The 25,912-nt window shown below is 35.3% G+C and overlaps 1 protein-coding gene across 1 annotated transcript in view; it reads right to left on the bottom strand.

The window, feature by feature from the left end:
• Window positions 1–277: 277 nt before the first annotated feature.
• Window positions 278–25,912, bottom strand: part of Otogl (otogelin like) — a 142,624-nt gene continuing 116,989 nt past the window's right edge. The window contains exons 43-58 of the mRNA XM_042698990.1: window positions 24,851–25,065; window positions 20,794–20,935; window positions 19,712–19,897; window positions 18,214–18,426; window positions 17,716–17,820; window positions 16,423–16,530; window positions 13,820–13,921; window positions 13,407–13,511; window positions 13,283–13,323; window positions 10,433–10,496; window positions 8,717–8,895; window positions 7,460–7,564; window positions 5,407–5,526; window positions 3,697–3,742; window positions 1,729–1,808; window positions 278–1,069 (exon numbers count right to left, since the gene is read on the bottom strand). Coding sequence (XP_042554924.1) covers window positions 869–1,069; window positions 1,729–1,808; window positions 3,697–3,742; window positions 5,407–5,526; window positions 7,460–7,564; window positions 8,717–8,895; window positions 10,433–10,496; window positions 13,283–13,323; window positions 13,407–13,511; window positions 13,820–13,921; window positions 16,423–16,530; window positions 17,716–17,820; window positions 18,214–18,426; window positions 19,712–19,897; window positions 20,794–20,935; window positions 24,851–25,065 — 2,012 coding nt within the window. The 3' untranslated portion in view covers window positions 278–868. The remainder of the gene's footprint in view (window positions 1,070–1,728; window positions 1,809–3,696; window positions 3,743–5,406; window positions 5,527–7,459; window positions 7,565–8,716; window positions 8,896–10,432; window positions 10,497–13,282; window positions 13,324–13,406; window positions 13,512–13,819; window positions 13,922–16,422; window positions 16,531–17,715; window positions 17,821–18,213; window positions 18,427–19,711; window positions 19,898–20,793; window positions 20,936–24,850; window positions 25,066–25,912) is intronic.

Genomic DNA, 25,912 nt, shown 5'->3' on the forward strand with positions numbered 1-25,912 from the left:
ATCTTAAAAATCATATGTCAATGAGACAGCAAATACCTATTAAATAATATTAACACATTTAATAGCAGTTTAATGACTTAAAAAGCCCAAGAGCCTCCTGTTTAGCAACTGATATCACTTTTCCTTGCTCCTTACTGTTGAAACAATAGTATATGTGTGTGTGATTTTCAAAAGCATATTGAACTTGATTTTTTAAATTCAATCCAATGCAAACTTAAAGATTATGTGATAGTCATCTTATGCTAATACTCAAGATAAAAGAACAGGGGGTAGGAAAGAAAAACCTAGAGTTTAATCAGGCTGTCAACATAAATTCATCATATTGTCACACAGAATTAATTTTTATAAGTTGCATTACACCCGCAAAATAAGAACAATTTGTAATAACATCTCTAATATTCATTTGATTTTTAAATAATCTAAAATCCTAGAGTTGTAATTTCTGACTCTCAACATAAAACTCTTTGTGGCTATCATTTTAACTGATGACATTAATCAGATTAAGCAGTAAAAGATTAAAAGTACAGCTAGGGAAGACTTTGCAAACTAAAACTAAAAATACTGGTGAGTGAAATTGAGAAGGATGTCTACACCAAAGCCTTCTACCTGCTAGGGATATTCCAGGTTTGTGCCATGTTGCAATTATAGACATAACAGCTTTTCAACCAAACAAACTCAAAATTATTTGATTCCATTGAAGTTGTGTACTAATTTTTCATATCCCAATAGTCTTAAAAATGCACTTATTAAGCAGTTGAAGTCTTCCAAATGCCTAAAGAATAATGATAAAAATTGACTCAACTTGATATTATAGTGTTGTAATTTGTTGAGGAGAAGGTTTCTCTTGGTGTTCTTGGAATCCAAGAGTTTAGTTCCACTGGCATGTGCAGTCAATAGGCTCTTGGAGTGTATACATAATTTCAGTGCCATTTCCTGAGCAATGCAAAGGCACAGTCAAGTTTCGTATTCCATTTTCACGACAACACTTGCAGAATCGTAAGTGGCTTTCAACATTGACATTATATATAGTAGCTGATGGGCATTTCCCATCACAAGAGGCAACATTAATCTGTAAGGAGAGATAATGTGGAAAAAAATCTTCAAATAATGGAAGCACTAAATGGTTATAATTTGATTCCACTAAGGAGTCAATGAAAGTGAGGCTTTTGTCTTCAATCCTCACTCTTCTATATGTTAGAAGATTTAGAAAATACTACATTACAACATAACTCAAATAAACATCAAAGTCATATTATTGGTGATGTTAATATAATTCAAAGCATGAAATGTAAAAGAATAACTAAGACAGTATATGGAATAAACTCTCCTCTCTAATTACTCTGTTGACCCCATGTTATAGCATGGGGTACAGAGAATAGAATTAAACAGATTGTATTAAAGGAGACAAGAGCATAGCAAGGATTATGTTACGTGAATAAAATTAATATAGTTAAAAGGAAAAACATAGTCAAAAATTTTTAGATTACATTTCTATTTTCCTGTATTGCAATTATCATTGAGAACAGTTGCTTATTTATGCTAAGAATAACTCATAACTCTTCACAGACAGAATACTTTAATAATAGGATGTAGGAACACTCTCAAAGTTAAGTATTATATGTTGGCATTTTGTTGGCATATGAGTTAGTCAGTGCTTTGTGCTCATGACGTATGTACTTCTGGAAAGATATGTGCTCTTTATATAACAAATGATATTTTTCCACTTACAGAGCTTTGGCTCACACAGTCTTGTCTCCTTATGATTGACTTAATAATCACTTTCTGGCATATTCTTTCTTCTCTCTTGCCTGATAAAATACAAAAGCTATTTATCCATGCAAAAGCTCATGAAAATGCCTTTCTCAATTTAAACTGTGACTATATTTAAATGTGAAAATTGATATATTTATATGTAACATATTCCAGTGTCAAAAAGTTATTAAACTTCACTGTTATCTATTTTGTGTAATATTTATTTTTGTCTTCTAAATAAATTACCTTATACTTTCTAAGTTCATACTTACATATTTCCATTTTCATCTTAGAATAATTATCAGTACAAATAAAAACGTATTCCACATATGTGGTAATGATAATATCAACCTATATGTGGTATATATGTGGCTATAAAATAATTTGTTGAATAAACAGCTAAATACATAATAATATGTAATTGAGTATATACATACATAGATTTTAAATAAATATTTAGAGACAAAATATATTATCATAGTACAAATTAATATAAAATAATATAAAAATAGAACACTTTAAAAATCATATTAAAAGTATGGATGGGTCATTCTTGGTCTAATGATTTTTAATGATTACAATTCTAATCCCAATCCCAATGTGTATGAGAGATTACTACTTGATAGTGTACTCCAAAATGCATTTTTAATAGTAGATGACAGTAGATGCAATTCCAGAATCGGGATGCACAAGACCAAAATTGTTACCTTACTCTATTACTAACTGGCCTTTTTTCCCTTTAGGAAAGTCATTAAGTCATTCTATTGAGAATACTTTTGTTCAGAATTGTAGAATTACATCGCCAGTTTTCAAATGAGTTTCATCAATAAATTCTATTTTAATTAATGTTTATATATGAAACCTCAACATGTAAATAAATTAGAGGTTCACCTATACTGATTGAAGCAGCATTGTATACATGAGATTGCATGAAATTAATTTCCTTGACAAGATTACTCATTCCTCCCAAATATTGTATAAAAGACTTAAGTTCTTGATTTAGTAACATGCTCAAGGGTATATAATTACATTCCATAATTATTTTAATACCTCTAAATATCTATTCAATAGTATTGTGTAGCTCTAGATTACCACTCTGACATATTTATGTGATTCACCCTCCATAAAGTTCAGAAATCTAATTAGAGAAGCATGGCAATTTGTATCTAAGCATCTAGTACTATGTTATTACTAACCTCAACTATGTGTGTCCTTTCCCCCAAAAGCCTCTCTAAATTATTTTCTCTAAATTATTTTTACTATGCCAATTATCCAAAAAATTCCTGTATGCTATTGACAAAAATTCCTACTTTTCAAAAAAGAAAAAAAAGCCATTGCATGAATAGGCCTCTACTCTATTTCAGAACTTAATTTTTAAACTACTATAAAATTAGGCTTGAAATTCAAACACATATAAAATATGTTACATGTATATAAATTTAATTATAAAAACTATCACAGGAACTTTAACATATAAGATTAAAATACAGTCAATTATGCTAGCATTTCCCCAAAGTACAGATTCATAGACTTGTTCAAAAAAACCTAAAGAGTTCTGTGCTTTCTACATCCTTATTAGAATATCAATACCATTCTTGTAATAAACTACATAGCTTTCATAGTTACACCTGGTCCAAGCAAATTAGATCACAGAGCCCTTGAAAATGTAAAACCTATTAAAATCTTAGGCAATGTTTTCTAGCAAATGCCACAACAACAAATTCCCAATAATGAAATCACAATTCATTTCATTTGAAAATATTTTGTGTACACTACAAAAGAGACTGAATTATAAGGTTTTTAATCACACAACATGTAAGCATTTAAATTTATACTTCATCAATGTGTTTCTCTTTATATCACAGGAGCTGAATCTTTAAAAAAACATAATCAGCATGAGCAATTAAAAGTAATCTATCATTGCACATAATAAGCCTCACTTACAGATCTTGCAACAGCCTTCATTATAAAGCTTTACAACCCCTTCATTCTAGGAAAGAGAAAAAGAATAAAATAAAACAATACAGTGTTCACTGATGTCCTCCTAGACTGGAAATCAAAACTAACTTTCCCTATGTTTGTAAGAAATATAGATAAATGACTGGTGTATCACTATATCCATGAAATTTTCTTAGGAAGTTGTTATTTTAAATTGTGTCCTTTTAAAATTAAAAACATATAAAAGTTCACAGGCCAATGTTATTTTAAGAAACATCTTTAAATTCTACAAAATACTTCTTACTGAAACAAAATAACAGTTACACCCTCAAAATAATCTAACATATTCTATTAGAGTTGATGAAATTTCTGAATATAATTAAATGTTCAAAGAGCATATCTTATTCATTAGTATTTTATTGTTCAAAAAACTCGGGCTTTAAAAGCAAATTTAAAAAAACTATTGATTAGCTTTTTTTGTGAATGCCCATGCTGTGCCATACTTCCACTCTGGAATTTTTATTGGTTTATTGGAGGTAGAGTCTCACAGACATTTCTGCCCAAACTGATTTTGAACCTTGATCCTCAGATCTCAATCTCCTGAATAGCTAGGGTTAACAGGTGTAAGCCACCACCGATGCCTCTCTTAATTACCTTTTGGAATGCTTACAGTAATTGCCAATTCCAACTCAAATACAATTAATTTATTCTATAAAGATCAGTCTCTGAAACAGTATGATTTCTAATTTTCTTTCCAGACCTTTAATTGTGTGATTTTTAACACATTATAAGTGGCTAGCTAACTATCATCACTTAAAAAGATATATCTTAGGGGGAAGAAATTAGTGAGAGTATACTATTTCTCTCAGTTTTCATTAAGGATTATCATTGTCAATGTAATTAAAGCTACCATAAATATTTAAAAGAATTATCACTTTTCCAATAAATTCATTTTGAGATATATAGAGAATTGGTAAAGAAGAACTAAATGGTTAGCAATGATATACTAAGATCCCCAGTAGCCACACTTACGGAATCTAATGTAAATTCAAAAGTAAATAACATAAGGCCAGGATGTAGGTCAGTATTACAGAATTTGTCTTTTGTATTGAAGTTGCTGAACAAAATGTGAACAATATAATGAATCTGGCTGTTTGCCTATTTAAAAATTAATTAAAGTTAATTTATTTGTTGATTAATCTATATTAATCTGGGTGTCAGTGGCTCACACCAGTAATACTAACTACTCTGGAGACTGAGACCTAGAGAATTAAGATTCAAGATCAGTCTGGGCAGGAAAGCTTACTATACTCCATCTCCAAAATAACCAGCAAAAAGCAAGACAGGAGGCCTCACGTGGTAGACCTCCACTTGAGCAAGCAAGCTAAGGACACCCAAGTCCGTGAATTCAATTCTCTGTCCCATCCCTCAACAATAATAGCATAGTTTGATTTTAAAGTAGTTTAAGATTTACATATAAAATCCTAGAAATGTCAGAGTGCGCACTCAGAGAAAGTCAAACTCGGATAGCAATACAGAACTCAAAATATCAAACTAAGGGAATCTAACAGCTTTCATTTATGCAAGAATAGAAGACATTTATCATAATTTTTAAAAGCCACAATGTAAGTACAGAAATAATTGGGAAGCAAATTACTCTGTATCTTCTAAATTATAATGGATACAAGATTTTCTTTGGCATAGGGATGTACAAACCATTTTGCATTCAGTCTCATTGAAAGGGGGACAGACCATACTGTAGTTCAGAATCATTGCTCCTTCATTTGTTTTCACACACTCATACGTGGTGCAATTGTAGTTCCACCTGCTCCCCACCTGAAAATAAAACATAATGTGACTTTCTTGTGTATATATGTGTATGTGTGTATGTATGTGTGTATGTGTGTATGTATGTGTGTGTGTGCGTGTGCATGCGTGTGCTAGTACTAGGGCTTGAACTCAGGGCCTGTACATTTTCCTTAAGCTTATTTTGCTCAAGACTAGCACTTGAAGCACAACCCCTCTTCCATCCTTTTGGTGATTAATTGAAAAGAAGAGTCTCATAGACTTTCCTGAACTGGCTGACATCAAACTGTAATCCTCACATCTCTTTCTTTTCATTTTAACGTCTATGGTATTTTTTTTACCTAGAATATTTCCTATCCTACTTAATTTAAACAGAATTAACATTCTGAGCACTTCATGTTCCACTTTAAAGTGGTCCCAAATTTATCTAAAATGAGTGAAAATACATATATTAGTAATACATGTATTTATAGGTTTGGTTTTATAATGGAACTGAAACATAAATGTGAAATTAAGCAATAAAGAAGAGCAAACAGAAATCTGTTTCAACTTCAAAAGAAATGATCTAATTTGGCTAAATGTCAAAGGTCTTATTCTAATAGCTCCTCAGTAAGTATAAAGCAACAAATCAAATAAATTACACACTTCCTTCCTGGAGATTTGCTTTTCTTCCTTCTACTCCCTTACCTTAAAACTTGCAAAAAATTTGGATCATAGTGTTCATTGTCTTGTGGTTCTAATATTGTTTAACTTATGATTAATTTTAAAACTTGTCACTTTAAAAATGTTTACATATAACAAATTTTTAATTTTAGAATATCCATTTAGAAATAGTTAGCTTAAATAGCTATTGCATAATTTGTGTGTTAAACAGAACTGTTCATCTACATTTTTATTTTACAGCCTACATTTTAAAATCAAATTCTATCTTAAAAGTTCCTTGGAAATGGGCTCTCGTGACTCATACCTATCATCCTAGTTACTCTGGAGGCTGGGATCTGAAGATCATAGTTCAAAGCCAACCCAGACGAGAAAGTTATCATTCTGTTAACCAGCAATGAGTCAAAAGTGGAGCGAGCTATGGCTCAAGTGATAGAGCACTAGCCTCAGGAAAAAAACCCTGTGTGTTGTAAATACATTTACCTGAATTAGGGAAGGGAAGGGGAACAACAAAATGGTGAGATAGAGGACAAAGGACAAAGTAACAGTGATACTTACAATATGTTGGAAACGAACTTTACAACTTGAGGTGGACTTTTGGGGGAAGAGAAAGTTAGAAAAATGAGGGAGGGGTAACAATGTTTGACAAGAAATGGACTTACTACCTTATCTATGTAACTGTAACCCTCTGTATATCACCTTGACAATTAAATTAAATTAAAAAATAAAATAACTTAGGGAAAATACCCCGGCCCTGAGCTCAAGCTTGGGACCAGAACCGGACAGACAGACAGACAGACAGAAAGACAGACAGACAGACAGACAGACAGACTGACTGACTGACTGACTTTCCTTGAAGAACAGTAAAAAAAAAAATTGACAACCCTGATGATTTCTTTTCTCTAGTTGGTATCTCAATTTATGAGTTGCTTCAGGTCTTCCAAGAGCCTCAACAGAAAACATGACCAAGTGTAAAAGAAAAAAACATTCGAATTCAGGAAGCATAATCATATCTAATTTATCTGAAATAACAAATTCTGTACCAGTATTATTTTTTTTCTTGTAATGTTTAGGAATCTACATTTCCCATATCTGGGGGAAGGGAATTGTGATGACTCAAGCTTAGATTAATTATAAAAAGCAATCTAAGCATGTTTTTACACCAGAAATAGAGCAAATTTGTTTGTGTGTTTAAGTGTATTGTGTTTGATTAAGGTATAAAAGAGTTACATTTTCCATCTTCAGAATATACTACAGAGCTAGCCTCCAAGGAACATAGTTTTAGGAAATAAAGAATTCATACCTCATATATAACTGATGTCCCATTTTCCATGTAAAATTTGCAAGAAACATTTCTGCAGGCTCCACAGCAATCATAATCACTTGGGGAGGGAATGTATATCTGGTTCTGCATATAACAACAGTGCATTGAATTAGGCATATGACAATAGAAGTTTTAATGAGTTAGCTCTGAAGATGCTTCCGAGTATAAAAACATACTCTGACTGAACAGCTAAAGCATTCTCACTGCTAGGAGCTTCAAATAAGAATTGACATTAGATAGCCAGATTAGAAGTGACATTAACATTAAGCTTTATTAGCCACTAACAGCCAAGTTTATCAAACAAGTGTAACAGCCTGAAGTCAAGCGAGGTACCAAGCAGTAGATAATATCAGACAGCAAAATGGAGATGCACATTAAATAAATGCCTTAAAAATAACAGACTGCTGAAGAACTATTCACCTTTATAAGTTAAACTCATGGTTTATTCACTAGTTGAAATTCTTTTTTTTTAATTGTGAAAATACCGTATAGAGGGGTTACAATTACATGGGCAAGATAATGAGTGCATTTTTTTTATCAAGCATTGTTGCCTCCTCCTTTGTTTCCCCTTCCTATCCCTTCCTGTCTCTATCCCCCTCCCCCTACCACACACACCCCTGGCCAAAGTTGTAAAGTTCGTTTTTCTACATAACGACTTGTACATCTCATTGTTGCAATGGATCCACCTGTATCCCTATTTAAACAATTTGTTTTTTCCCTTCCCCTCCACAAATTATACCAACATCAAATACAGTAAAAGCAGGGGTTATACCGTGGGGGAGGGACATACAAAGCAACAAAGAAATCATCTTATATATATGTTAGAAACAATTGCATGAAAGCAAAAACATTTGAATACTTATCTTGGGGTTCATTTCACTTAATATCAACTTATCTGACCTTTTCTGTTTGTCCCAGACAAATTATTTCCCTTATTGCAAATAAGGGAAACCATGGGACCTATGTTTCTTTGGGCCTGCCTTACTTCACTTCATATGATTTTTTCCAAGTCTTTCCATTTCCTAAAAAATGGGGCAATGTCATTCTTTCTGATGGAGGCATAGAATTCCATTGTGTATATATACCACATTTTCTTGATCCATTCATCTACTGAGGGGCATCTGGGTTGGTTCCAGCATTATTTACCATAGCTAAGATATGGAACTACTTGAAATTCTATAGCTGCCAACTCTAGATTTATTCACCCTCACCAGAACAAGTTACAAGAATACTTACAACATCACATTCTTTTGAACAGTTCACCATTGTGATGTTCAATGTGAGAAAGCCTGTCAGGTTGTCTTTTTCTTCCTGACACTCTATTGTATAGCAAAAGTCCCCTTCCAAATACTTTATCATAGATTGCCCAGGGTTCAGTACTGCTACTTGTTGAAATACACACACATCATCTTTTTCTGAAAAACAGGAAACAATACTCATCAAGAAAATAAAACGTTGAGTGTTATATTAATCAGTGAAACTTGTAAATTTAATACCATTTTATCATTATGATGTGTCAACTTTTCAAAATCAAGAAAGACCTTTATCTTTAGATATTGCTAATAACCCAAGGATTTTTTTAACAATGAAAATAATTTGTCTCTTAACATACAATCAAAAACAGATCTGTAAAATAAGTTGTTTTACATAGGTGCCAGTGGCTAATACCTGTAATCCTAGCTACTTGGGAAGCTGAGATCTCGGTAGAAAAGATTATAAGTCTCTTGTCTTTAATTAACCATCAAAGAGCCAGAAGTGGAGTTATGGCTGAAAGGGTAGTGCCAACCTTGAGTGAAAAAGCTAAGGAAGAGCACCCAGTCTCTTAGTTCAGTCCCAGTAGTGGTACAAAAAATATTTTCGACTTCCTGTGAAATCTTTATTTTATAACAGCTTCAAGGAATATGAGATCTCAGGATGAGCAAAGTATGTGCTGCCTGTTCTTCAGGACAAATAAAATGATCACTGCACAGTGGGGAAGGGGGATGTGGACAGAGGCAAAGTCTAACATCTAATGAAATTTTAGTAGGCCTCTTTATGATATAACAGTTTATGTTTGTTTGTTTTTTGGTTGGTCATGGGGCTTGAACTCTGGGCCTGGAGCTCAAGGCGAGAGCTCTATCGCTTGAGCCACAGCACCACTTCCGGTTTTCTAGTAGTTCATTGGAGATAAGAGTCTCACAGACTTTTCTGTCCAGGCTAGCTTTGAACTGTGATCCTCAGATCTCAGCCTCTTGAATAGCTAGAATTACAAGCGTGAGCCACTGGCTCCTGGCCATGATTTTTCACAATCATTTTGAGAGAATTGATTCCAGTTTTAGTGTTGCAAAATAAAGTGACATAAATCATCTTTTATGAAGGGACAACTGATTTAATGTACCACTCTCCTCTAAAGAAGAAGTATTAAAGTATTAAAATATTGGGTATTAAAGTATTAAAATATTGGGATAGACTGGGGGGTGTGATAAACTTCATGGCTGAAGTTCTTACCTCTGTAATTCTGGATTTCAACCTTTGCTCGTGAAAAAAACACAAAGGTTTAAGCCACTAAAAGAAAGTTATACTTTCTACTGCCATACTAACACTTAACATGAAGAAGCATTATTTCATAGGAAAATCAGCTTTCTATTTTGCAATGTTAGCATCGAGAATATAAAAAAATGGGCACAAACAACCGCTTCCTTTTAGATACTAACTTTAAAAATTATATAGATTTAACCAAAAAAACCTGTGAAATCTCTGAGGACAAATTTATTTAACAAAATATTTGTGAAATCTCTGGAGACAAATTCATTTTTCTGTCCTAGTATCAAATTTCTCATCATTTTACACAACTACTGGTGTTTGGCTTAATATGTATAACAAATCTGTCAAAGAATATCATTTTACATTTATTAATAGTAGATAACAGATATAAATAATATTCGCCACTTAAAAGTTTGAAAAAATAGTTACCACAGAGATACTGTACACATCCACAGTCACTCTGAAAGGTATGGTCTATTGTGGCAAATTCTCCCTATTAGAAAGAAATCATTATTGAATGACTTATCAGATAGCTTAAGACAATTTAAAGAGATAAATTATAATATCAAGTAAGTTCCCTACCAAACGTCTAGAAAAATAGCTACTGTTTGACAAACATATTATGAAAAATCTTGGATTAACTATTCATTCACATGACAGGGGAAACATCACCATAAAAAATGTGATCACAGGTCAACCAATTTCTTTAAACTTTAATATCTTTATTTGTGAAATTAGAGATGAGCTGGCTGAGGTGTTTCATGCCTATAATCCCAATACTATGGAGTCCAAGACAGAAAGATTGTGAGTACAAGGCTGGTCTGTGCTACATAGCAAAATGAGAGAGGGGAAGGGAAAAAAGGGAGAGAGAAAGGAGGAGGAGGAAGAAGAGACTAAAAAAAGGAAAAGAGAGAGTAAGAGAGGGATAGGGAGAGAGGAGTAGTGGGAGAACAATTGACAATTTAAAAAAAAAAACTGCTGTCATTCCTGGAAACTTAGTTTACTGCAAATGTTCTTGATCTGTTCCCTAGAAGTGGTCCTGTGCCTTGATATCAGCAAGGCTCCTGGGGCCATTACAGCAGGAGCAGACTTGTCTAGGACATGGTAAATTGCACAGATGGAGAACAAGAGAATGGGACTACATTTCTCCACTCCTGGCTCAACTACTTAACTAATCTCCATGATGCCACCCTCATTCATAAAATGTTTTTGGTAACATTGCTTGCTACTTAAGATTGTTGAGAGAAATATAGAGACCAATGTATGCAAAGAAAAAGCTTAGCTATAGCTTGGTGCTGGTGGATCACATCTGTAATCCAAGCTACCTGAGGGATGAAGGTCTGAGGATTGAGATTGAAGTCACTTGGCCATTTACAAAGCTTATTTCGACAAGTGCCTACATGTACCCATACAATGGAATCGTATTCAACAATGAAAAGAGGTAGTGATAGGTACTGTAACATGGGTGAAACTTCACAACCTTAATTTAAGAAAAGGAGCCATATACAAAAGACTCTCTGCCTTCCTGATTTTAATCCCTCCTCTCTTTTTTATTTTCCATCAGTCCTGGAGCTTGAGCTCAGAGCTGGACTCAAGGTGCTGTCCTTAAGCTCCTATGCTTCAGGCTAGGGCTCTACCACTTGAGCCACAGCACCACTTCTGGTTTTCTGGTGGCTCACTGGAGATAAGAGTATCCCAGACTTTCCTGCCTGGGATTGGTTTAAGCACAATCCTCTGACCTCAGCCTCCTGAGTAGCTAGGATTACAGGTATGAGCCACCAGCACCCTGTTTAATCCCTCCTCTTACAAACACTTCACTCTACCCAAGGTCTTCACTCATAAATGGCTTTCCCAATCTCTGCTAAGACTGGGATTGGATATCCTATCCTCTAACATTTACTGCCCATATTCTTCTACATTGCAGGATGTCATCATAGTTCACATCATAATCCACAAGACCCTTTCCATTTCCTATCATATTCAGTCTGCACTGAGCTCTTCAGGATAAGACTTCAAGCCTATGTGCCAAGTATTAAATGTGTAATTCACATTCATTTCTTATTATTAGATACAACTTTTAATTTTGTGTTATAGATGAGGAAAGTGAGACAAAGCTAGGACAGAAACAGAAGCCAGAAGCCTCACATTGGCTTTCATTGTTACTTCAAACTGTTTGTTGACTACATTTTGAAAGGGAAAAGAAAAAGAAAACACACACACACACACACACACACACACACACACACACACACACACACACACACACACACCACCTCCTTCAAATCCTAACAATCTCTTTCAATCTCAATTCTCTTGGAATTCAGCTTTCTTATTTATACAATAAGCTAAAAAAATTCAGTTTTTCAAGATTCAGTGCAATAATATTCTAAAAATGGTAAACATGGTAAATAAACTATATGGATTTAAAGCATATGGTATTACAATTCTACTCTTGTGTATATGTGTATATAGTTTAGTATATTCACAAAATAAAATGAGAACATTTTTGTGAAAGATAATTGTAAACTTTAAGTATTCTATGTAAATCAGAAGTGATAACTCTTATCCTTAGAGCAAAGGTGGAATTAATGCTTTTTTTCAAAACAAAGCCGTGGCATACTAAGAGAGGCTTTGTTATCGCAAAACGTGCCTTAATTTTCTCCAGAATAGTTCCAGGACCTAGATGTGCTCTCTGAGAATATACAATGAGAAGGAAAAGAAAAGGAAAAAATAAAACCTTTTTATGAGAAAAAGAAAACAACATGTCTTCTCTGATAAATAGTAATGTGTACATTTTCAAGCCTTAGGGGCATATCAGAAAAATAAAAGAAATGTAAAGCATCATGGGATATCTGCTTGAGTAGCATCACTTATCCTAGTTCTTAGAAATGTTTATAAAGTATATATTTTAATAGATAATTCTGAAGGAGGTACAAGTAGTCACGTTTGTAGTCTCTCTTCCTGTGCATTATTAGAATATTTTAAGAAAGCATTGAGATTCCTTTCAATATTAAAATAATACATCTTGCATCATTTTAAGAACAGTGACCTTTAGTGCATCAAAGATCAGATTAATTCACCTGTTAAAAACACCGATGTATTGCACTTTTCTATCTCAAGTAAAACATTAAGGGTTCACTTGCCTGTAATACCAGAGTACATTATTTTACTCATCCTCAGTAAAATTAATGAGGATAATTCTACTAACTCCAAAGAATAAAAAGGATAGAGAAAGATAAACTGATTTGGACAGTATGACAAGTAAATCTGTGTTCTTACCACTTCACAGGTTGGCATAATGAGGTTTTCACAGTTACATTCTAAAAGACAAAATTAACATTCTTACATTGATTAAAATACATCAATTTATTATAATAAAACTTTTAAATATGAAAATACTTACCACAATGCCATATTGGACAACACTGACCAGATACATTTTCCTTCACTAGATTCATATCTTCTGCACAGTGAAGTAATGGTGTAGGACAAAGGTCTGGCTCACAAACTGAAAAGAGAAATCACATAGGTAAAGATGAATTTCATGCATTGGCCAGTTTACCACTTAGATTCCTACATTACTGAGGCATAGCATGGCCTCACACCTCCCAAGTGTTATTTATTTAATCTCTCATTAGCCATAAATTGATGAGGACTGGCCAAATGACTGTCAAGCAGATCTAACCGCAGTAGTTAAGCTAGGATAGTTTGGCAAGCAAAGAGCCATGAAAATAAGTACAATACTGCAACTAAGATTCACAGACCAACTGAATGTCTAAATTTTAAAGGATTGTTAAATTGTTAAAATATACTTACCGCAGTAGTACTGAGGACAACAGGAATGAGTGGTATTAAGATCCACTGTGAGAAATTCCCCATCAGTACACAGTGGAATAGGTTCCATGCATGACTCACACACTAAAGGGAAAACACAAAGCCACAAGTCACAGCTGAACTGAAAGCTATGGCATCTCTTCTTCCCATCTGGAGTCAATGTACTTCCTTCTAAGAGTTACTTTTATTTCATCCAGACAAAATCAATCAGCTTTTGGCACTTGCAGCCAAAAATCCCTAATCATTTCGCTTAGCATCATCTTATACAGTTATATGTGCTTAGCTTTTGACCTTTTCTACTTGTCTGGTAAGATTTTCCTAGAAGTACACTAGTTATTGCAAATAAGGGAAACCATGGGACCTATGTCTCTTTGGACCTGGCTTACTTCACTTAATATAATTTTTCCAAGTCTCCATTTCCTAACAAATGGAGCGGTATCATTCTTTCTGGGGGAGGCATAGAATTCCATTATATATATATATATATATATATATATATATATATACATATATGTATATATATATGTATATATATATGTATATATATATGTATATATATGTATACATATATATACATATATATATACATATATATATACATATATATATACATATATATATACATATATGTATATATATATATATATATATACCACATTTTCTTGATCCATTCATCTACTGAGGGGCATCTGGGTTGGTTCCATATCTTAGCTATGGTGAATAATGCTGTGATAAACAGTTGTGCTGGTAGCTTTAATATGGCCTTGTTTGTGATCACTTGGATAAATGCCCAAAAATGGGATTGCCAAGTCAAAGGGGAGCTCTTTGTTACTGTTGTTTTTAATGTACTTATAATGAAATATGTGGGTTTTTTATTTCTTTTGTATGTTCTTCCCCCATGGTATAACCCCTGTTTTCACTATATTTGATGCCTGTGCCCTGCATCTTGTAATCTTGTATATACTTTTTTTCTAATTTGGGGAGGGAAAGGGAAATAACAAAATGCTGAAACAAGGATACAGGTTCATCCATTGTAACAATGAGATATCCAGACACTATGTTGAAAACAAACTTTACAACTTCAGGGTGGGAAGAAGGAGGAGTTGGGTAGGTGGGGAGGGAAGGGATGGTAGGGGAAAAACAAAGGAGGGAGTAACAATGCTCAAAAGGATATGTACTCATTACCTTATTCATGTAACTGTAACCCCTCTGTACAGTAGCTTTACAATAAAAATATATAGTAAAAAATCCCTCATCAATTCAAAGAAATGTATTTTGATTTTCACATGTGTCTGATATCTACATTAGCCACCAATCTTTGATACAATAATTCATTTTGAATTGGAGAAGAGAGAATATCTTATTTTTCAATCTCCAGTATTTCAAAATACTTAGCTCTAGTTATTTCCCAATGTTATTTGTTTCTATCTCTCTCTTTTGCTATCATCATAGCTTATACATGATACGTAGAAGAGGAAGGATTTTTTTTTGTCGGTCCTGGGGCTTGAACTCTGGGCATGAGCACTGTTCTTCAGCTCTTCAGCTCAAGGCTAGCACCCTACCACTTGAGCCACAGCGCCACATCTGGCTGTTTCTGCATATGTGGTGCTGAGGAATCGAACCCATGCATGTGAGGCAAGCACTCTACCACTAAGCCAACTTCCCAGCCCCAGAGGAAGGATTTTTAAAGAGGTCCTATAATGTCTTAGCAGGACCCACTATTCTGGTTGGCTATTCAAAGAAAGCCAATCTATATTTTTCTTCAAGTAAAGCTAGAAGCCTAAGTAGGTGTATTGGCTTATGCCTGTAATTGCATCTGCTCAGAAGGCAGAGATCAAGAGGATCTTGGCACAATGTTAATGAGGCACCATTTCAACAAATAAGCTGGAGATGGTGAAATGGACCTGCGATCCCAGGTATATGTGAGGTAAATTATGGTAAAAGGCCAGGCATTTGTGAAAATCAATGCTAAAAATAACTAAAGCAAAAAAAGATGGGAATATAGGTTAAATGATAGAGTACCTGCCTAGAAAACAAAAGATCCTGAGTTTAAACCCAGTACCTCCAAAACATGTTAGATATTTACCTTATTAAAGAAAACCATTTGATTTTGTTATTTGACTATTTTTGGTCTATACATGTAGCTTTCTTTCTTTCTTTCTTCCTATCTATCTTTCTTTTTTCTTTCTTTCTTTCTTTTCTTTTTTTTGGTAGGTCATGGGGCCTGAACTCTGGGCCTCGGCACTATTGGCTAGTACTCTACCACTTGAGTCACATTGCCACTACTGGGTTTTTCTGCTTATGTGGTGCTGAGGAATCGAACCCAGGGCCTCATGCATGCAAGGCAAGCACTCTACCACTGAGCCACCTTCCTAGCCCCCATGTAGTTTTCTTGATGAGGAAAATACTGGCTGTCAAGATATTGAAAAGTGTGTGCTTGCTTTTCTAGCCTTCTTACTCAATCTAGTTTCTATGAGTATAACATCATAATATTTCTTACCATCAGTCCCAAGAAATTCCAACAAATAAGAGACTTTTCCTCCATGCTCTCTCTTCTTCCTAGAAAGTATCTCTAAAGTACTCACCACAGAAAGGGTAAAAACAGCAAGGCTCTCCTTGTCGAACTTGAATCATAAACTGGTCTACATGGCACTCTGGTGTTGGAATCATGGGACATTTGACTGGGTCACATTCTGTGAAAACATGGATACATTTGTGATAAACCAGTAGATGAATGGATCAAGAAAATGTGGTGTGTGTGTGTGTATGTGTGGTGTGTAGACATAATGGAATTCTATGCTTCCATTAGAAAGAATGGCACCCCCCCCATTTGTAAAGAAATGGAAAGACTTGAAAAAAATCATATTAAGTGAAGTAAACCAAACCCAAAGAAACATAGGTCCCACTGACTGACTATTGGCAATAGTTAGTATACATCTAGGATAATCTTAGCAGATAAGCAGAATAGCTCAATAGCCATGTACATATGACCATATAAGATGATGCTAAGCGAAATGAAATCCAAGATGTGGACGCAAGAGGTTTTTCTTTGTTGTTGTTGTTCTCAAATACTTTGTGATGTCTTTTTTTCTTTTGTGTTTTTTCCTCCTATGGTTTATCCCTTGTTGTCATTGCATTCAATTTTGGTACCCTGGGTATTGTATCTGAACTAGGGAAGGGAAGGGGAACAACAAAATGGTGAGACAAAGGACAAAAGGGAAACCTATGCAACAGGAATACTCACAAGACAACATGTTGGAAATGATCTGGACAGCTTGGGGGGGAGGGATTAAGGGGAAGGGAAGAGGGAGAAAAATGAGGGAAGGGATAACAAGTTAGACAAGAAATGTAATCACTACCTTTCTTATGTAAATGTAACCCCTCTGCAAATTAAAATTAAATTAAAAATTAATTAAAATTAAATTTAAAAAAAGAAGAAAGAAGCCAAACACCATTGGCTCACACCTGTAATCCTAGTGACTCAGGAGGTTGAGATCTGACAATCAAGGTTCAAAGCCAGCCAAGGAAGGAAAATCCTTGAGACTCTTATTTCAAATTAACTACTACAATGCAAGAAGTGGAGGTGTGGCTCAAGTGGTAGAGCACTAGCCTTGAGCAACAAAAGCTGAGGAACAGCATCTAAGTCCTGAATTCAAGCCCCAGAACTGGCAAAAATAAAAGGCAAATAAATAGCATTGTTTACTTTTCTTTGCATTTACTATTGCTTTGGACATCTTAATACTAATGGAAATATATAGAAAGGCAACTCTATAATCTATTATAATAAATAATTTCCGTAGAGATACAGAGAGAGTTCAGTCTACTACTGTCTTCAGTGAACAATGAGCCTTCAACATTTTCCTAATTGAGTACCTTACCACATTTGTACTGCGGGCAGCAGGAAAGATGGCTAAAACCAACAATCAATTTCTGACTGTCCGTACATGCTGGAATGGCGGTTTCACATAAAGTCATGTCACATCCTAGAAATAAAGCAGCCTAACATCAAACTGTTAGTGAACATAATTTAAACCTGTGCTGTCAACTCAGGGCAGGGAAATGGCTTCCACTAGCCATATTTTAACCAGCTATCAAACCCAATCAGCCCTCCCCCCAGGCCATATGTAAGAAGGGATCACTTAAAGTCATCTGGCATAATCTTTTGCCTGATCATTCTGAGTCAGATTCCCAGATCCTTCGATTCTCACACACTGCTGAGTATTTTTAGTTGCAAGTTTTTCATGTCTATACACATAACTTGCCTTGAGAGAGAGTGACATGGTTTTTAATCCAAACAACAGTCTTAGGCAAAGAATATCAGCCGATTTCATGGTATTCACTGAAAGACAAGGCTCAATTCACCTGTATATACCTACCGCAAACCTCTTTAGAACAACAGGTCAGCTTATCAACGATGCCCATGAGAACCTCAGCTTCTCGTTCACAAGTGGGAGAGGGATCCTCCTCACAGTCAGGCTCCACAGGAACAATGCTTCCATTCTCCAAACACTTGTAGAGAGCGCATTCATCAATGCCCCCATTCCAAATCTCCCCAGCAGTTCGGGGTTGATCTTCCCTATCTGTGCACACTTGAAAAGACCAACAAGTTTATATCATTCATACCCAGGGCCCTAAAACAAATCACTCCTTGACGTGATCCAGCCACAGACAACCTGCCACAAATCTATCCTTTCTCAGTATCCTCTTCTCTTTCATCAGCTACAATATTACTTTTTTTTTTAAACCAAAGCCTTAATAGGCCATATAAATTATTGTTCAACAGATAAAGTACTGCACAACTCACCCAGATATTCACTTTTCTTTTATTCTATTTTTCTTACATTAATTTATTGGTGCTGCTGGGGTTTGAACTCAGAGCCTTCAGCTTGATAGACAGGTTCTCTACCACTTGAGCTTTTTGCTTTACTTTATTTATTATTTTTTTGCAGGGTCTCAATTTTTAATCAGGCTGGTCTCCTGTGTAGTTGAAATTACAGATGTGGACCACCATGTACCAGACTTAATTGTTGTCATGGGGTCTCACTAAGTATTTGTCTGCTCTGGCCTCAAACTGATCCTACTGAACTGTGCTTCCCAAATACCTGGTATTACCAGGTATGCTCTATCATGTCCAGCCACCAATAGTTCCTTTGTTGGCAATCACAAACTTGTGTCCGAAGCTCTCTATGCATTTCACTTTTACTTGTCCTTCCCTTTCTTCATTAAAACATTTTCCTTTCTTCTGATCATGTTGATGCCTGAGTAAGTACTGTGTTGCAATTTAAACAATTGTGTAGTTTTTCATTGGCCACACAAGGAGATACTGTATCAAAAATAAATAGTTTGAAAATGAAAGTAAAAAATATGCTACTACTACCTGTCACGGCTTGAGTACTAATTTTCTCAAGGCTCTATATTAAGTTAAAATACTCCATACATTTTTATATATATCCCTACACATTAAGTACAAATACTCCATACTTTTTTCATATATCCCCGCACAAAGTACTGTTAATTTCTCCATTCTAGACATGTGTAGGTTTGGGCTCATAGAAATGAAAATGAGCCATAAATACATGAAATAGCTGGAATTAGAATCCATCCCACAGCCTACATTTTCATTTCTTAACTTGCCCTGCCCTTTTTTTTTTTAGTAAATACATACATAAATAAAGATCAAGACACATCATCAACGAAGCTCCTAATTGGTTACCTCAATTGGAATCATATTAAAAGCAAATGACAAACTCGTTTCCTTTCCAACACTAGGTGATCTCTGATTCATTTTCACAGTATGTCTTTCCAACTCTAAAACCTATTTGCATTTCTTTCTTTTCTGGATCCTAGGAAATCTTTTTTTATTTTGCTTCTTACCACACTCTCTCTCTGGAATGCACTGAGTTTTATCTGGGCGGTGAAGAACAGTCCCATTTTTGCACACACAGTCTTCTCTTAAATCCAAACATGAAGAATATCCATAGAACCATTTATTGAGACACGTTCTGGCTTCACAAGGCCTCACACAAGGTTGATATTCCTTCCCCTCTGGGCAATTCAAAGCTGTGAGCAAGAGAGGACAGAAATTGCTAATATAGGAATACCTTACTTGAATTCTAATGAGTTCAGCTTTCTTTCAGCAAATGAAATTCTCACATGTAAGTCTCTTCAAACCCCATTTTTTGTACTTACTATGTAAATCAGAAACAAAACCAACAATGGGTACTTTTGAGTGTCTTCCAGGTGTTCAATTCTTAGTAGATTTATCAGTGTTTATTTGATTTACATCAAATAAATATGACTGATGGGCAGGCAGTGCAAGTCTGGTTCCCATAAATGTTCTTACTGCTCTTAATGCATCTGAGGAGATGCATTAACTAACTACTTGTAATAGTCATGGAAATACACTTAAAATATGTGACTCCACCGAGTAATAAAAAAAAGAAAAAGGCTATTCATGTTTACGAATAGTCCTTCACTGTCACAAGAAACTTATTGCTGAGCAGTTTCCAAATGATGATTTTCAAAAGTCACATCACATTAGTAGTTCCAGAAGTAGGTGTAATTGACCCATATTTTTTCAGAGTTGATTTTGACTGCTCTTTAAAAAAAATGATAAACCTGTTGTTGAAAAAAAAGGGGAAACTCAGCTGATGGAGTATAAATGGGCACAGTCTCCATAGAGGAGAGGTGGACAGTGCTAAGCAAAAGTGGACATGGCGACCAGCAGATGGATGAAGCAGTCCTGCAGCTCTGGAATCTCATTCATCCAGGGAAGAAGAAAAGACTAGGGGAATGGCACACAGGAGCTCTGTGGGAATCCTCTAATTTTGAAGTTGAGACATAAAGCTTGTGGTTTTGACTTGTGGTTTTTTCTCTGCATTTTATGGTTTACTAACATATGTGATCGGAATATCATTTAATGGCTGGAAATTTTTATTTAGTTCATTGTTCCTTACGGCAATAATCAGGGGTTCTCCATTCAATACAGATGTCGAACTTGTTGCACAGAGCTACATAGGCAGAAATCGCATCACATTCGTAGTTCCAGAAGTAGGTGTAATTGATCCACATTTTTTCACAAAAGTCCTTTGGTGAAACCTAGAGATATAATTTTGTGTTGGGTTAATTACATTCTTTTATGCTCCTAAGATTTTTACTAGATGAAGATTGATTAGAAAAATCTAAGGGTTGCATTTTATATTCATATGGTTACACTTAGACTTCAGGGCTTGAACTCTGGGCCTAGGCTCTATTCCTGAGCTCATTAGCTCAAGGCTAGCACTCTACCACTTGGGTCGTGGAACAATTTCCAGGTTTTTTGGTGGTTAATTGGAGATAAGAGTCTCACAAACTTTCCTACATGGGCTGGCTTTGAATCGCAGTCCTCAGATCTCAGCCTCCTGAGTAGCTAGGATTACAGGCATGAGCCACCAGCATCTGGCTAACATAATCTTTTTTTTAATATAGATAGAAAAGAGTATGTAGGGCCCAGTAAAAATCTGTTGTTTGCTGTTTTTTGTTTTATTGTCAGTCATGGGGCTTGAACTCTGAGCATGGGCACTGTCCCTCAGCTCTTCAGCTCAAGGAGAGCTCTTTACCACTTGAGCCATAGCACCATTTCCATTTTTCTGAGTGGATTATTGGAGATAAGAGTCTCAAAGCCTTTCCTGGCTAGGCTGGTTTTGAACCACAGTCCTCAGATCTCAGCCTCCTAAGTAACTAGGATTACAGCATGAGCCATCACCAGCACCTGGCTTAAAAATCTGTTTTTGGTGTGTGCTTTAGATTTAAATTGTCTCATCTATGTAATGAATAAGATAAATTATTATACATAAAGTTGTAAGCTATTAAAACCTTCCATATGGTGTAGAGCATCACTCATTAACTCAGGTCAAAAATGCTTTTCAAGAAACTTCACAGTAGTATTGCATGTGAGACATATAATTTTTACAAATTTATAGGTTTTGCTTTAATTAGAAATCACTTTTCTTTTTTCTTATTATCTTTCAATAGTTGTACAAAGGAGTTTCCATTTAACAAAGTACTTTATGGATACAATATATCTTGTCCACTTTTCTTTTATTCACTATAGTCCTTTTAGACCATTAGACCATCTAGAGGTGATATAAATCTGAATCATTTAATTTATAACATAATATTCATTCATTACAATTTCTCTCTCCACTCATTCATCCCATAAACATGTATTAAGTATCTACATTTTGAGTTTTTCTCCTCTGAATCCACCTGCTTATCAAGGAGCCTGGGTCTGCACCTGCCTACAGGGAGGACTAGCAGTCGGCTTATATGGCTTCTTCCTGTCTTCCTCACTTTGTGTGTGTGTGTGTAGGACTGTGCAAACTTTTCTGTGACGTGCTATCCCCATCTTGACTTGGAAATTAATCCCATAGCTTCCAGCACCTCTATGATTGAGTCATTACCCTCAGCAAGAAGGTGGCCACTATTATGACTGGTGGTCATCTTCTGACAGCCTTTAGGGAGGGGGCAAAGTACTAGTGATTGAATTTTGGGCCTGACCCTTGTTAGATAGGAGCTCTACTACCAGTTCCTTTTTTGTGCTACCTATTTTGGAAGTAGAATCTTACTTTATGACTGAGAGGGCCTACGATACGATCTTCCTACATGTGCTTCCTGTATTGCTTGGAATGGCAGGCATGTATAGCTGTGCCAATTAAAAGGCATGTTCCACCATGCCTAACCACTGAGATGGAATCTTGTAAATTTCTTATTGCCCAGGTAGGTATCATACCCTGATCCCTCAATTTCTACCTCCTTAGCTAGGATGATAAGCTTGAGCCCCTGCACCTGGTACCTAACAGCCATCTTTTGTTGTTGTAGTTGAAGGCATGGAGTCAAAGGTTGTAATACAGCTCTCTGGAAGAGGCTTTAACCTAGTTTTATGGGATGTCTAGATGCCTTTCAGTTCACCTTCTTAAACATTCCTGTTATTTGTTTTCTACATGAAAAGTTATATTTTCCACCTTGACTATAAAAACATGGCCAGTGTCTTCCCTAGTCAAACGATTGTTACTTAGGTACCAGATCATATTACTAGATTATATTATTAGATTGTGTGTGTGTGCAAGTCTATGTCTTGGGGAGGAGGGTATGGTTCTGGAGCTTGAACTCAGGGCTTGGGTGTTGTCCCTGAGCTTTTTTATTCAAAGCTAGTGCTCTACCACTTATGCCACAGCTCCACTTCAGGCTTTTTGGTGGTTAACTTGAGATAAGAGTCTCATAAATTTTCCTGTTTGAGCTGTCTTTGAACTATGATCCTCTCAGATCTCAGCCTCCTGCATAGCTAGTATTATAAGCATGTGCCAAAGGCATCAAGCTATAGTATATTTTTAGATATTAAATATTAGCCATTTTTGCTAGTGTCCAATTCCTTATGAATATATGAATTTCTTCTTTCTGTCCTTTCACTATCAAATTTACTAGGAAACACCAAGAGAACATCCTATTCTCCTTGCTACTCTTTCTATACATGTCACACCAGATTACTTCAATCTTACCTTTGCCTGGCTTTCCATACCAAATATACTTTTGCATGGTATTACTTTCTCTGTGTATATCTTCCTTCCTCTCCTTCTCTCCTGACAAATTTGTCCTTCTAAACAGTTCAAGGGTCTAAAGCTTTATGAGATTTCTCAATTTCTGTTACAAAGCTGAGGTCTGAGGCACCTCCATAGTGTTTATTGTAGGATATCTGCTCACAGCCTTTTTCTAAATAAGTTAAGGACAGAGGAAAATCTTATTCTTGTAACACAATGTAACACTCAGTGCTTACTATAATTTAGTCAAATGATTCTTGAAAATCTATTTGTCCTTTGTCTCTAACAATGAATCACTATTAGTGACCAATTATTTAAGACATGTATCAATCACTTGAACTTAGAAAGCTAAGGAGTAATAAATATCAGTTAAATTGAATATGTTGCAGTTACTTAGAGAAGTACAACCCTAAAGGCTAGGATCATAAAAAATTAATAAAGCTTTACATACTTAATTATCAAAAATGACTTATCTCTTTCTCCTGAGCCATTTGTTCATAGGAAATAATTTTATTTTTTGAAAGCAATAGAGCTTTAACAAAACATACAAGGACATAACAACTTGTGCATCTCCTTGTTGCAATGGGTCCACCTGTATCCCTAGTTAAACGATTTGTTTTTTCCCTTCCTATCCACAAATTATACCAACATCAAATACAGTGAAAGCAGGGGTTATACCGTGGGGGAGGGACATACAAAACAACATAGAAATCATCTTATAAATATGTTAGAAACAATTGCAAGAAAGAGAAAAAACATTTGAATACTTATCTTAGGGTTCATTCCCCTAACATCAACTTATCTGACCTTTTCTGCTTGACTCGGACATATACTAGTTACTACTTTGGTGAGGGGAGAGGATCGGGTAGAGGAAGGTGGAAGAAGTATGGGAAGGGATAGGAAGGGGAAACAAAGAGGAGGCAACAATGCTTGATAAGAAATGTACTCGTTATCTTGCCCATGTAATTGTAACTCCTCTGTACGGTATTTTCACAATAAAAAAAATAAAGGTGATATACAATGGAGTTACAGTTACATAAAATGCAAAAAATACATAAATATCTGGAGTCCAAATACTGGTGCCCCAAAATAAAGTTCTGCTAATAGGAACTCACACCTAGCCATTTGAATGAAGATCTTGTGTTCTCACACAGTGTTTAAAATCAAAATGTCAATTTAGTGATGAAAATTAACACAAATTCAATATGCAGAGTGTAAACAAATCATACAAGGAAGAAAAAAGATATTTGTGTCTTTTATCTCTATAAATCTATAAGCAGTAAGTAACCTTAAATTCCAAAATACAATGACAGGTTTGGAGATACACTATTCTCGATAAAAAAAAAAAAAAGTATCACAGCAAGAATAGGAAATTAGTGGCATTTTCTCTCAACATGTCTAATGCAATAGTTCTTATTTGTGGTTGCTCTTGACTTACTTTATCATGACATGAAAAGAAAATGTCTCTATTTAACAATGCAATGCAATGACTACAGTCATGCTCAGTACAGTTCCTAACAGGTCTTCTCATTGTTACTTCAAATGACTTCTCAATTTCCCAGCTCTGGATAAACAATTCTATATCTTCCATATTTGTGATAATTGTGCCATTTTGCATCTTGAGATCATCATCTGGATTATCATTGCAAATTCCTGTACAGAACATATGACATTAGACAAAAAATAGCTTAAATCAAATATAAGTAGCACAACTAACCCAGTTTAATATTTGATCTGAACTGAGTTATTTACTGAATGATGAGTCAGTTTTGCATACTTTAACTTTAGCCATGATAAAGGGTTGAACATTATGTTTCTGATTCTGTGATATATTAATATAAAACTGCTTCAATGAGTTAAGAAAGAAATCATGGATCTAAAAATTAAGATATGATAAAGAGATATATAAAATTAAGGTGAGATTTATTTGATCCTACACACTTCTCTTATCATATGATCTGCCACAAGCTTAAATTATATGATCTGCCCCAAGCTTAAGAACAGACCTTTAGCCGGGTGCTGGTGGCTCACGCCTGTAATCCTAGCTACTCAGGAGGCTGAGATCTGAGGATCGCGGTTCAAAGCCAGCCCGGGCAGGAAAGACCGTGAGACTCCTATCTCCAATAAACCACCAGAAAACCGAAAGTGGCGCTGTAGCTCAAGTGGTGTGGCGCTGTAGCTCAAGTGGTAGAGCGCTCGCTTTGAGCTGAAGAGCTGAGGGACAGCGCCCAGGCCCAGAGTTCAAGCCCCACGGCCGACAAAAAAAAAAAAAAAGAACAGACCTTTACACCTGGTCAGGCATTTCCAAGACCAATGGAAGCTTATTCTTTGATTCCCAGTCTTCCTTTCTCCCAGCAAAACTTTTCCTGAAAACATCAAACTTTCCCTTTCTGGACTTATTCCTCTCCCACTGCCAATAGCATGACCCCAGTCCAGATAAGAGCATTGATTGGCACAAGGATAATCTTCATTCCTTGTAATTTGCACTTGATACAGATAA

This window comes from Dipodomys spectabilis, unplaced genomic scaffold, assembly GCF_019054845.1.
Source record: "Dipodomys spectabilis isolate Male_0828 unplaced genomic scaffold, ASM1905484v1 ptg000234l, whole genome shotgun sequence".
Lineage (NCBI taxonomy): Eukaryota > Metazoa > Chordata > Mammalia > Rodentia > Heteromyidae > Dipodomys > Dipodomys spectabilis.